Source organism: Phacochoerus africanus, chromosome 10 (assembly GCF_016906955.1).
Source record: "Phacochoerus africanus isolate WHEZ1 chromosome 10, ROS_Pafr_v1, whole genome shotgun sequence".
In the NCBI taxonomy this organism is placed as follows: Eukaryota; Metazoa; Chordata; class Mammalia; order Artiodactyla; family Suidae; genus Phacochoerus; species Phacochoerus africanus.
The window spans coordinates 23,785,695-23,799,680 of record NC_062553.1 but is presented as its reverse complement, the minus strand read 5'-3'; the positions used below and the strand labels follow the sequence as shown (position 1 = coordinate 23,799,680).

The 13,986-nt window shown below is 35.3% G+C and overlaps 1 protein-coding gene across 1 annotated transcript in view; it reads right to left on the bottom strand.

Annotated features, from left to right (window-relative positions):
• Positions 1-7,119: 7,119 nt before the first annotated feature.
• PCDH7 (protocadherin 7) overlaps positions 7,120-13,986 on the bottom strand; it is a 414,638-nt gene continuing 407,771 nt past the window's right edge. Inside the window, exon 3 of the mRNA XM_047798494.1 lies at positions 7,120-7,943. Coding sequence (XP_047654450.1) covers positions 7,567-7,943 — 377 coding nt within the window. The 3' untranslated portion in view covers positions 7,120-7,566. The remainder of the gene's footprint in view (positions 7,944-13,986) is intronic.

The window sequence follows — 13,986 nt, the reverse complement described above, 5'->3', positions numbered from 1 at the left end:
ATCAAAAGGTTGGCAGCTATATCACAAGACCTTTCTTCTCTCTCCTTTGTCTCTGGGCTATAAAGACAAACAGGACCATGGGCCTGGGGTCAGCTCTCCCTGATCATGTGGAAGTCATCCAGATGTACTAGCAGCATTTCTTATCTCAATAAACTTATCTTTCTTTTCACTCTACTATGAGTCTGAAAATTCTTTTTCCAATCGGTGCCCACAGACCACAACACAAAACAAAAACTCAAAGAACAAATTTTTTTTTTTTCCAAAATCAGCCTGTTGAAGCCAAAGTAAATTTGGAAATTCTATAATTATCTCATCAATTTGATAATGTATATTTTTGGTTGTTATCATTCAAGACCCCAAACCTAGAACAACTCTTTACTCAGCCAAGGTCCACCAAAAACTCTTGCCTGATACATTAGGCCAGGGGTGTTCAGTGGGAAAATTATGATATGATGTTTTCAAGATTTCCTATTTGCTGCAAGAAATCCCATACAAGTTACAATTGCTGCCAGGGTATGTTGTGTGATGTCAAGTAAAGATAATTACCTGCCAGTCTGAGTAATTAGTGCCCCCCCAACTCTAATTTTCCAAATGCCTATCTTATTTAAGTAAGCTGGGAGATTTCCTTTTCCCTTGACTTTCTGCCAAATGATGCAAAATGTTTTCGCTGGTACCTAAGCTAATAGAGAGAAAAATGTTAATATTGGCAGAACACTGCCTTCAATCTAAAAATAATTTACCATGCTGCTGTGGCTGTGGCGAAGGCCGGCAGCTGTACCTCCAACTGGACCCATAACTTGGGAACCTCCATATGCCATGTGTGCCACCCTAAAAAAAAGCAAAAAATAAATAAAAATAATTTAATAAATGCCATTTGCAGCAACATGGATGGAACTAGAGACTCTCATACTAAGTGAAGTAAGTCAGAATGAGAAAGACAAATACCATGTGATTTCACTTATATCTGGAATCTAATATATGGCACAAATGAAACTTTCCACTGAAAAGAAAATCATGGACATAGGGAACAGACTTGTGGTTGCCAGAGGGGAAGGGACTGGGAATTTGGGGTTAATAGATGCAAACTATTGCCTTTGGAATGAATAAGCAATGGGACCCCGCTGTATAGCACTGGCAACTATGTCTGGTCACTTGTGATGAAACATGATAATGTGAGAAAAAAGAATGTATACATATATGTGTGACTGCGTCACCTCACTGTGCAGTAGAAAATTGACAGAACACTGTAAATCAGCTATAATGGAAAAAACAAAAATCATTATTAAAAAACAATAATTTAATAAAATAAAACCCTTCATACATGGCTCGCCTAATGGATTCTTTAGGTTATATTGCAAGTATTATGGGAATTTTGCAATCAATCTTATAAAAAACATTTGTGAACCATAATGTGTGCTGTATATGTAAGATACTGTTTTGCTAAGTCTAGCTTCTAAGTAACTATATCGAACCTGCAAGGGATCCGAGGTGACAGAATAATCAAACTTAACACTTTGAAGCAATATGCACAACTTTTGTTGGCCTGCATTATGTCTATCTTCTTTCTAAAATATATCACTATAATTTTACATGTTTGAGATTTTTAAAAATATTTTAACCAAATAATGTACCCTCAAGCTAAAGAGTAATATATATTTGTCAAATCTAAGTTCAGAATTTAAAAGAAAAACAGTGGTTTTATTTTATGTTGTAGTCTATTGATTTATGTAGTGATATTTGGTGCTCACAGTTAGATGAGCACAAAGCCAAATGAACACACACATCACTTGTTAATCTCGTTACAACTTGCAGCAAACTTTCTCATCATGCTTCATCCTTAATTCCTTCTTTAGAGATGGAAGGCTGCCAGCCAAAATCAACTTACAAAGATATCTTTGATTTAAGAAAGAATGCATCATTCTATGTAAAGTATTTTGAATTTTCAACCAAGAGAGGAAAAAAAATGGTAAACTTCAAGGCAAGCATCTTTAGAATTTCTTTCTTTCATGTCAATAGATTTCAGTTCTGCTGTGAGATGGGGCAAACATTCCTTGCAATCTACTAGTTTAAAAAGAAAGTATTTTCTTTTTTTAAGTCTCTGATTTGGATTGGAGAATATAAGTTGTTTATTTAAATAAATATGAATTTAGTAAACAAAGAAGAAGGTCCTGTTGTGGTGCAGTGGAAATGAATCTGACTAGGAATCATGAGGTTGTGGGTTCCATCCCTGGCCTTGCTCAGTGGGTTAAGGATCCAGCGTTGCTATGAGTGAGCTGTGGTATAGGTTGCTGACGCAACTTGGATCTGGCATTGTGGTGGCTCTAGGCCTGCAGCTGTAGCTCTGATTAGACCACTAGCTAGCCTGGGAACCTCCATATGCTGTGGGTGTGGCCCTAAAAAGCAAAAATAAATACATAAATACATAAATAAATAAATAAAAAATAAACAAAGAAGATAACCGTTATAGTCAGGGTTATAATCTGACAGTAAAAAGTAGATGCAAAATAGTTTTAAAAAAAGTTGGTATATGATTGAAAGAGTATAAAAAGTAGACAAAGTTCAACTTAAGAAGAGTAAGGTAAAAATTCTATTTTTTGTTTCAAGTATTTTTTTCTCTATATCTCACAACATGTAAGAGGGCTTTTTTTGTTTTTTAGTCTCTCTCTCTTTTTTTTTTTTTGGCTTTTGTCTTTTTAGGGCCACACTGTGGCATATGGATGTTCCCAGGATAGGGGTCGAATCAGAGCTATAGCTGCTGGCCTAAGCCACAGGATTTGAGGTGCATTTGCAACCTACACACAGCTCACAGCAATGCCAGATCCTCAATCCACTGAGCAAGGGCGGGGATTGAACTGGCAGCGTCCTCATGGATAGTAGTCAGATTCATTAACACCTGAGCCATGACAGGAAAGCCTAACTTTTTTGTATTCATCATTATTTTAGATTAAAAACAAACATTTCCAGTATAGAGATACATTTTGATTTAGAATTATTTTTTCTGAAATGTGAAATTTCTCTAGAAATCACCTGAAAATAAAAAATCAATCTTTACATTACTGATAAGTTCTTCCACTTGACACTTAAGATTTCAAAGCCAGTTAGTAACTGTCTCAGGAACTATTTTGATGAAACTGTAGAATCCAAGTTCTATTCTATTCTAAGGCAAAGTAATATAACAGTTATGCCCAGTGCCCTCTAAATCAACAATTACTGCAGCATTATCTTCCTTACTCCATCTTAATTTAGCAGAAATCAAACCACTTTAAATCAAACTGGTACATTCATCCATTCATTTCTCGTCCAATCAAAACTGAATTACCTGTCAACAGAGAAGTACACTTACAAGTGTGAAACCATTTGACCATGTTATATTTTAATTTGCAGAGACAAAAATGACAAGCAATTTATTTACATAAAACTGTACAAAAGCAAATTAAATTATGTAAATTATTTTATAAATAGTTGGACGAGTGTTTAATACATTTCGCCATGTTTAGCATAGTTGCGTGCATAGTGACTCATAATAAACGATGATAAATTGTTCTCTGCTTCACTATCAACATCCAAGTAGCAGAACAATAGTCAATGATTAACATTACAAACGGATCGTACCACACTGAATGCAAGTGCTTTAAAATGTAGAAAAAATCACCTGAAAGTAAACCCTAGGTAGCTGAAAAAATGATGCCTTCCTCCAGATGTTATGTATACCTCTGCCCAGGTCAAAACTAACAAGCTTTAGGTATTCTTGATCATCTTAATTCTTCCTTTTTTTTTCTCTTAAGGACACACTGTGTATTTATTACTAATACAATATATCTAAAACTACTGAGGTCTTCAGATTTCACATGCCTGTTTTAGGATAGCTGTTTGATTCTTGGCAGTTTCTTCTGATCTCTGTGTTGTATTTTTCTATAAGACAGCTTCCTAGGGTAGCCTTTCAGCCAGACATCTTCAGTACCATCTTAGTTTTCTTCCCATAAAAATAATGCCTCTCTTGTTTTCTGAAACTCAGGCAGCAGGCCAGTCAGAAACCATAATGATATCTAGAGGTTCAGAATGAGCGTTAGATTTAGACTGAAGCTACAGACATTTTAATACACATAAATTCATATAGTTACTCAATTTATAAATGTGTCCTAATGTAAATGCATGCAAAATTCACTTGAGCTTCTTGTGTACAGAAAACAAATATGGTTTATATACTGCACAACCAAAATGAAACAGCAGCTAAAAGAAAAATAACAACAGAAAGAAGAATAGAAATTATAAATCAATATTTTACCTTGCAAAATGGACTGACTTCACCCCTGATAATATCTCTCTGTGTTACTGTTACAATAAATTCTTTAGCCTTCTAAGCAGCCCATATTAATTTTGTTTTATGAATGAATGATATTTAAGACTGGTCCATTATCTGAGTTTGTCAGAAGGCAAATTTTTAATATATTATTTATTATTTTCAGAAAATAAACATGGATAAATATACAGGATCAAAAAAGTTGGGAATAGCCCATTTCCCCTCATTGTCCAAACCCAACAACCGTTTTTTTAACCATAACAACAGGTATAAAGGCACAGTTGCTTATTTTGCATTCACTCATTTATTATTTTTTTGTTTCTTTTTATTGATTTTTTTCAAAAGCACTCTATATATGGAGTGGCACCAGATTTAACCTATTCAAAATAAAAGTCATACAAACACAAAATATATTTCTGTGTCATGCCAGCTCATTATAATAAACATGTTATGATAGCTAATTCTACTAGAATTACTGCGAATACTTACAGTACACTGAATTTTATTCTTTCACACCCATTTTAGTTCTAAAGAGGCTCACGAGTTAAATGACAATGACATGGCTGTCTTGAATGTGGTGCAAACGTCATTGGGGAAAATGGATCCAATTAATCCAAAGGTCCCATATGACCCGTATTAGCTTTATAGACATCAGAAGTATTTTAAGATAGAGTGAAATGAGCTATCTAATGTTTTAAGTGTCTCATGAAAGAAAGAAAAAAAGTATTAAAAAATTATGCTGAACATCTGTGTTATGCAATTGAATATTTCCTTTGTAACGTGCAAGAAAAAATATGTATACATTTCATAAGTATCTTTAGAAGTATTTTGTCTTAATAGGTACTTACAGATTATACAAGGCAGAACTGCTTTAATGCAGTTTCCTAACAAATTACTAGAATTGCATCTTTCCATAATGTAAATAATAATCAAACATAAGCATGTTCAATTATTGATTGATATTTTAGTCCAACATTTCTGTTTCTTCAATTACATATCTTCTTTCATCCTAACTATTATACATAAACTAACAATAAATGAAAACTCCACTGAAGAAAGAGCATAAGGAAATGACCCCAAAAGAGTACCCCACCAAACAGAGAAGTGGTTTTCAAAGATAAGCATTTTGATGACCTATAGTGAATTAACAACCTATATTCCAGGTTGCGTCATTTTGTAGTCTAAGAAATATTGCAAAGCATGAAACTACCCAAAGCTACATTGTTTCTACAGTTCACTAGAGAGCCGTAAAGACTATGCCTTAACCAGGTTACAAACATTCAGTGATGGGAGCATTTGCTCGCTTCACCTGTTATCCCCTAGTCTGTCCCTGGATTGTCACTTTTTCTGAATGTCTCAGCTTAGTTTCCAATTGCATTAAAAATAATCCTCTGCAGAGGAAGTGACTCAAAATCTGCATATTCTGTTTCTTTATATTTCATTGAAAAACCTGCATATTTTCCAACTTTGAGATGTATATACCATGAGACATGTCACTGCCCAGAACTCATTTCTTTCATGTTCAGATTGAATTGGTTTTAAAAGATATATTACAGAACGTTCATATCATATTAGTGACAAAGTCAATTAGCTTGTTGCCTTGTTTCAAAGTTGTGAGTCTTGAAATAGTGCCATATCGCACAGGATTCAAAATTAACGCACTTTTGTTACATGGGAGTGCACACTGAACATGTAAAAATGCACTTGGTAATTTGAAATGTGGATATTAAGACAAGAAGCATAACCTGGATTCTAAAATGGTAATAGTGGACTTAAAGGCTGTATGCCAATGCATCTTTCTTTCCCTACCTAACCACAAACACGATTTTAAAAAGTAGAATCTTCCCTGACTATATATATATATATATATATATATATATATTTTTTTTTTTTTCCTGTTTTAGGGCCTCATGTGTGGCATATGGAAGTTCCCAGGCTATGGGTCAAATCGGAAATACAGCTGCCAGCCTACACCACAGCCACAACAACATGGGATCCCAGCCTCGTCTGTGACCTACACCACAGTTAATGGCAACGCTGGATCCTTAACCCACTGAGCGAGGCCAAGGATCAAACCTGCGTCCTCATGGATACTAGTCGTGTTTGTTACCACTGAGGCACAACAGAAACTCCCCAGATAATATTTTTTGAAATTAAATGTTAACCTTAACAAATTGCCAATATAATACAAAAAGTATGTCTCATATACTTTTTATTTTTGAGCTCTCAAAGAAAATCTATTTTAAAAGAAAAGGATTGTTTTCCGGGTATAGAGAAAATGCAAAAAAAAAAAAAAACCCAACCAACCAAACAAAAAAAAAACTAGCATTTGAGGGTTTCTGTGTGCCTGGGTTCAGTGACTTTTGCTGCTTAATGGATTTTCACATCAAGACCAAATCTACTTCAAGATTTCCCTGATCTGCCCTGATCTTTGGCCTTATAATGACATAATTGTTCCAGTCAGTTGATAATAGTGGCGCTGTTCTGAAAAAAATATATATAATTTTTACAAGTTATAACTAGTGTCATTGAGAAATGTGGTCAAGATACATTGTGTGTATACTAAGAATATTCAGTGAATGTATGGAATTAAGTTGATGCCCCGGGATTCGAGGAAAACAACATATGCCAATTTGGGCTACAATCTCCAACTGTGTTTTGTTTAATTCTCAGCCTTTGTTAGAATATTAAAGCTGTGATCTTCCCCCAAATGCTTCTTCTAGAGCCTACCTCTATAAGGACTGTGCCTTAAGAGGGACTCAATAATTTTTGAGGGATTGTTTTCCATGGTGATTAATCATATCTGATCCTATGTCTGAAATATATTTTACCTGATCTGTTTGTTTTTTTTTTTTTTTTGACCAACCAGATGACATTCAAACTAAACCAAAGTGACTAAAATCATGCTTCAGCTTAGGGATAATGAGTGTGTTGTGTTCTGCTAATCAGGCTCATTACCATGAAAGAAACTTGCAACCATCTTTTTGTTTGTTTGTTTTTGGAGGGGTGGGGAAGGGGTTGGGTGGGAAATCAGTAAGGGGGTTAGACATGCAAGTAACAAGGATGGTTTCTACATTGTACATTACAATCAGGCTAAACAGTATCACTCACTAAAGGCCTGATCTGGAGGCAGAAGTGGCAGGCAAAGTTTTGTCTCTTTGGTAGCCTCCTCTTTTTGATTACATGGTTTTGTTTTGTAAGGTTTTTTTTGCCCCTTATTCTCCTTCTCATACATGAAAAGAACTTTGCTGTTGCTCCTTTATAGCCTACAGGTAAACTTCTCTTCTAGTGAGAGTATTGACAGGAGATGGCTTGTATTCCCCTGTTTTGGTAAGGGGAATATCCTCAGTGTTGGCTTCCTCATTTTTGCTGAAACTAGCTGCACTGAAGGTCTCATAGGATGAGGTCAACTTTTTGTTCAGGAGGTTTCTGTTGCGGTCACCCATGATGGCAGCCTCGCCGTTGGCCAGCTTTTCCTGGCTTCCTCGTTCATCAACAGGCATGAAGGTGGAGAGTTTGGGCTGGCTCTTCTTCCTCTCTGGAGAAGTACGGACGGGCATCCAGCAGGAGTCTGAATGGCCATACTCATCACACTCACGGGTACACTTCCCGGTCAGGGCTACATCTGGAAGAGGTCTTGAATCTGAAATTCAAGGAGAAGGAGCCATTAAAGTTAGCCATTTCTCAACGGGCTTTCCTGACCTGTATGCAATTGGACAGAGGAAATATGTATAATGTTATATTACATATATAATTATATATGTATATATAGTTCTTTTACCATTTTATTTCCCTTTTTCAACACCCTGCAGTTCATCATCCCATAGAACAATTTTTATTTCATATCCATTAAAGATAAGGTTTTGCAAAAACATCAAGTATTATAGAAGGAGAGGAATGGACAAACTGATAAATTCAAATGTGTAGAACAGATAGGTATATAGATATATATTTGTTACAGGACAGCGGCATGTACAGAGTATATCCTCAAGTAGAAATAAAGTACTTATGTATATTTGCATGGGTATAAATTTTTCCACACACATAAGAAAGGTTATTAAACCCCAATATTTCTGTATTTATAAATTATCCCACAAATCATGTACCTTTGCCAATTGGATTTTTTTTTTCTGCTTATACATTATTCATAGAATGCAAATATGCAAAACCTTATGTTTAAAATACATCCTTAAACATCAGGGTAGAACCCAAACTGACAGCACATTATGTGGTTAAAAAGTGAGAAATGCAAGGGACAAGTGGGTCACAGGTGTGAACATAGGAGCAGTATCACCGCCTACTTCACCCTAGCCCACATCCTCCCCCCACCTCGTTAATGATCTAACATGTGCTGTAGGATAGTCCCTTGAGTGCTCACAAAGAAATACATTCATCAGTGTGTTGGCTGAATGGAAATATGTGAAATGCAACATATTGGATAAATCGAGTCAAGCTTCTAAAGTTTTGATGAAATGGCATGTACTCCTAATTAATGGTGTGGCCTAACAGAATAGGACATGTCTTCTATTTCTATAAAGCTAACTTTTATCTAAAGAGTTCTTAGGGACTGGGATTTAAGATGGCAATTGAGATTTACCTGTCCATGTAATTAAAATCATTATATGTAAAAAAAATAATAATAATTATATGTGCCTGCCTTTGTAGAATTATCTTTTTTTACTATTACAAAATTTTAAAACAGATTTTGTTTTTGTTTGAGAAAGAGGGTGTGAGAGAGAAAAAGCTGTTTCACCTCAACAGATTCAAAGAAAATAACCTCTAGGATTGCATTTAATATATTTTATAGTTTCCTTTATTGCCAAAGAAAAGAACATAATATGACTGTGCTCTAATTTATATCACATGGTATCATTTTATTACAAGACTTGGGACTTAAAAGACTGACACATTTTAACTTCTGCAAATCTATTCACAACAAATGAAATCAGTAAGATTTGCATATGCATCCTTGGTCGATTTGGTTTAAAATAGAAGAGAGGGTTATTTAAATTATTCCCAACATACTTAAACCCTCTGTTTTTGTCTCCCACGCCATCCCCTGTGGTTTATAATGATCTTCCTATTTGGTTATCATTCGTCTTAGGATATTTTAGAAGTTTTCTTCTGCCAAAACTCCTAAATCAAGACAGTCCAATATTGCCTGTTATTTTTTCCTTCGGTGATGGATGGATAACCGAAATATTGATATTTGTTAGCCCACTGAATTTTGAACCACAGTGGCCTGAGATTTTTCTGCCATTCGCTCAGAGTTCAATAAGGAAATGCCAGGGTTGTTCATGGAAAATCTAGAATTAATTTTCTCTTTTCCAAAGATAAAATGAAAGATAATTATTTATTTTAGTTGCAAATGCTGCTAGTTGACTTTTAAGTAGGTAGATCCTATTAATTTTATCATCAAAAGAAAAAGCCCTTTCCTATTTACTTTTTATGCTAAATTCCCTCTGTGTCTCTCAAACACATATTTTAGATGCATTTAAAAAATCAAACTATTGGCGTTCCCATCGTGGCGCAGTGGTTAACGAATCCGACTAGGAACCATGAGGTTGTGGGTTTGGTCCCTGCCCTTGCTCAGTGGGTTAAGGATCCGGCGTTGCCCTGAACTGTGGTGTAGGTCGCAGACGCAGCTCGGATCCCGCAAGTTTCTTTGGCTCTGGTGTAGGCTCCAATTCGACCCCTAGCCTGGGAACCTCCATATGCTGCGGGAGCGGCCCAAGAAATAGCAAAAAGACAAAAAAAAAAAAAATCAAACTATTGACAAATTTTATGAATGGTTTTTGTAATCTAGTTAGTTTAAATAAGCAAGCTGAGTTCTTTGGGAATATTTCCTATCTTGGGATACTTTGTTTATTTGAAGCTGACCTAAATGCTTTGAACAGGGGGAAAAAAAAAAAAAAAACTTACAAAAATGCAAAATGTGAGATTAGATCTACTTTTACTCTAAACACCCCCCCACCCCACTGCTTTAACAGGTTCCAACTTTTCTTTTTTCTTTTATGGCAGTGCCTGTCAAGGACACAACACAATAATCAGAAATTTAGCTACCAAAATAGGAAAAATCTCTACAAATGTGGTTGCCTGAGGAAATGACCCAGAATAGTCTTGAATAATTTCTTTAAATTTACTTAAGTCTCATACAATGTGACAGTCAATTTACACAATGACTTATACAGGTTGCTGCTTTAGGTGGATTAATTTGCGTTTCCAGTTTGAAATTCATAGCACCTTGTTTTTCCTTTGTTTGAGACGGATTTAGAGATAGTTTGTAGAGTTATAATAACACTCTAACATCTCTTTTTACCTGTTGGACTTAACTTGTGTACCTTAGCTCCCAGTAGCTCATTTAAAAATTCGACTCATTTAGATGGACTCAATTTCCAATCAATTTCCAAGACACTTCAAGTCTGTCCCTCAGCCTTTCCTTCATAGTTGGGGTTATTTCCTACTAAAATTGATTTCCTTTTATTGCTTGTAACGAAAGGCAGCTTGTCTTCTCTGTGTTCAGCCATGTGTGGGTGGGCTGCCACATCTCTATCCAAAAAGCATGACTTTTAATAAGGATCTCCTGCCATTTCCAAAGTCAAACACTTGATTGGGGACCATGGTGGAAGTTGACAAGCCTAATTGGATGAGACATGTGGCAGTGTTTATCATCAAATTTAGAAAATAATCAAGAAAGTCTATAGAGATTCATCACAAGCAATCAAAACTTCCCATCTTGATGACTCAAATGAATCTTCAAAAGAAATGCCAATGATTAACAAATGCAATTTATATTATGATGCAATCTATTAAGGGAAATCATGAGGGGGATAGTATTATACATTTTTTAAAACACAAAAGTTATAAGGGTCTTATGAAATCATCCAATACACTTCTTTCTCACTTTCATAAAAGATATACTTTTAAAATGTCCCATTTGTTGTGGAATTATAAAGGCAAATCTTTCATAAATAGTAATCCTTCTTAGTCTTTCAGTTTTTCAGGGAAGGATGGGTTTTTGATATCTAAGAGCATTATTTCACACTTTAATTTAGTAATTTTCCCTTTAATTTTGACCTGAGTGAAGATGGGAAATAGTTACTCAAAACACTTGTTAGCTGGTATTGAGTAAATCAATAAAAAAAAGTAAAATGTTCTGTATTGAAATATAGTAGTATTCTCTATCAGCATTTTCCTTAATAAAGTCAGCTACTTGGAGAACCTCCCAAACACACACACGCTCAATCATATCAAATCTTGAGAAGACTGGAAGTAGAAATGGTATCCATTAGATCTTGTGGTTGTTTTAATATCACTTGCAGAGTTCTCTACCTCCATTTACTTATGCTATCTGCTAAAAACATTACACCGCTTTGGGATGTCAAAGTCCTTTCTTAAACATAATTTCTCTCTCTTTTAAGTATACAATTCTAAGCCATCATAACGGCAAATGACATATAAGATATAAAATACCTCCCCATACTTTATTCCTTTCATTTATCATCTCAACCCAATAGCAAGGAGGATGGAAGCAGTGAGGGTTCCAGATGATGGGAGAGCTGAGGCCAAAGTACAAGTGTTTTGACTTTTACTTTAATGTTTCCCATAATGCCATAGCGCTCCTTCTTAAAATGTCATAGCAGAGTTATTTAGAGGTCAATTACTGCTATCCAGAGCCATAAGAAAAAACCTATAGTCTCCAAAGAAAGAAAAAAAAAAAAACTGAGAGGCACAGGAAATAGATGCCACATAGTCACAAATTTTGCTACTTAAAGAAAAAAATAAAAATTCAACCTTCTTAATACTATGCATTTCCTATGGTGCAGAAAAGGAAAACTAAGAAGTCCATTCTTTCTCTAAAAAGAAGCATATTTGTTATCATTAGGCAGAGTAGTTGAGTGGGTGGTGACAAGATACTGCTACAGTGACCTCAGCAAGAAGTGACAGACAATACGTAACATCATTAGAAAGAAAAAGGAAAACCCAGATTTATGGAGGCATTTAATGTTTCCAGAACCTGTCCTACAAAATTCAGAAAACTTTAGAGGCATCATTATTATAGGAGAGCCCTGGGATTGTTAAGGCTGTTAAAGACAGCTCTGTATTAGTAAAGATTTTGATAGACTGAGTTATACATTCTGCGAGAACCTGCTCTATGTTTTCTGTACCCATGACATGCAGAAGTTCCTGGGTCAGGGATCAAACCCATGCCACAGCAGTGACCTGAGCCCCAGCAGTGACAATGCCAGATCCTTAACCCATTGAGCCACGAGGGAACTCTATGAATGTATTACATTATCTGTAATAAATCAAATAGAAGCCTGAGAATGCAAAAAATATATTCTTATCATGGGCAACAAACTGACCAACACTATGGAAAGTACAAAAAGAAAAAATTCTCCTCCGCAATCCTCATCTTAGTGATCTATTGCTATATCAAGGAACTTTCTCCAAGCCCTAAACAAACAAAAACAAACAAACATAACTTAGGAGAGTCAAACTACAAAGGCTGATGACTTTTCCTATTTCTTTGGCATGGCTATGGGGTTCTTCTGTGAGTTTTGCCCGGACCATTCATGTGGCTCCATTAATCTGGGGAGTTGGCTCAGGGAGGTTCTGCTGGGCCAGCTGAGATAGCCTGGTTGCTCTCTCAAATAGTGTTTCATCTTCAAAGAGGCTAGATCGTGCTTTCTCTCAAGGTGGAGACTGCAGGCTTCTAAGAGCAGAAGCAGAAGCTGCTAGGACTCTTGAGACCTATCCTGGAAATTTCACAGTGTCACTCTAGTCGTCAAAGCTAGCTCAGCTTCAAGGGCTTGGGCTAAAGATACAAGGATATTTCTGTTTCCTGAAATAAGGTATGAAAAGGTTGCATTTAGTTTTAAATTATTTCCAATGAGTTTTTCTTTGTTTTGTTTTAAGCTCAGGTACTTAAGCTATATGTGTCAATTGCTTATTTGTTTAATAGACAAATTATTTAATTCTCTGACATTGAGAAATAACTAGATTGTTAATCAGTGTGTAGACACCTCAGGCATTCACATTCTTCTTGGGCACTTAGCATATTCTTAATATTACTTGACAAAATTTTGCAAATAAAAAATTATGCTATTCTCTTTGGGGAAGAAAAAAGCACATATAGGCACCTTTTCCCTTTTTAAAGTATTATATTTTTTTTTTATGTCTTGACTTGCTGTTAACTGAAGACTTCTTTTTCTGGAGATGCACCTAATTCTAGCAGAGTATGGTGGGCTATGAAAAGGTTTTACAAAAGGATGAACAACAACAAAACAAGAAAGACGTATTTTGTTGATTTTCCAACAAATATTTTTAGCATTACCTTTATTTCTTTAGTCTAAATGAAAATATATTTTTACTCTAATAATCAAATTGAGTGCTTTGTTTTAAAATAGCTGTTAGAAATGATTTATCTTTGCCTCATGTAATAGATCTGAGAACAAATCATTAAACTTCTTATTGAAAATTATTATTGTAGTCAAATTTTAGGTATAAGGGCATGAGACCTGAAAAGTGCATGCATCTGAGTTAGATATGGCTTTTTTAAAATAAATGAACTAATGATGCCCACCTTTTGCCTATTTAGGGAATTTGGGAAGAATAGAAAGTTTAGCATGTAACAGATCACAGTGAGGTTGGAAATCACTGACTCAGACAAGTAGTAGGTGATC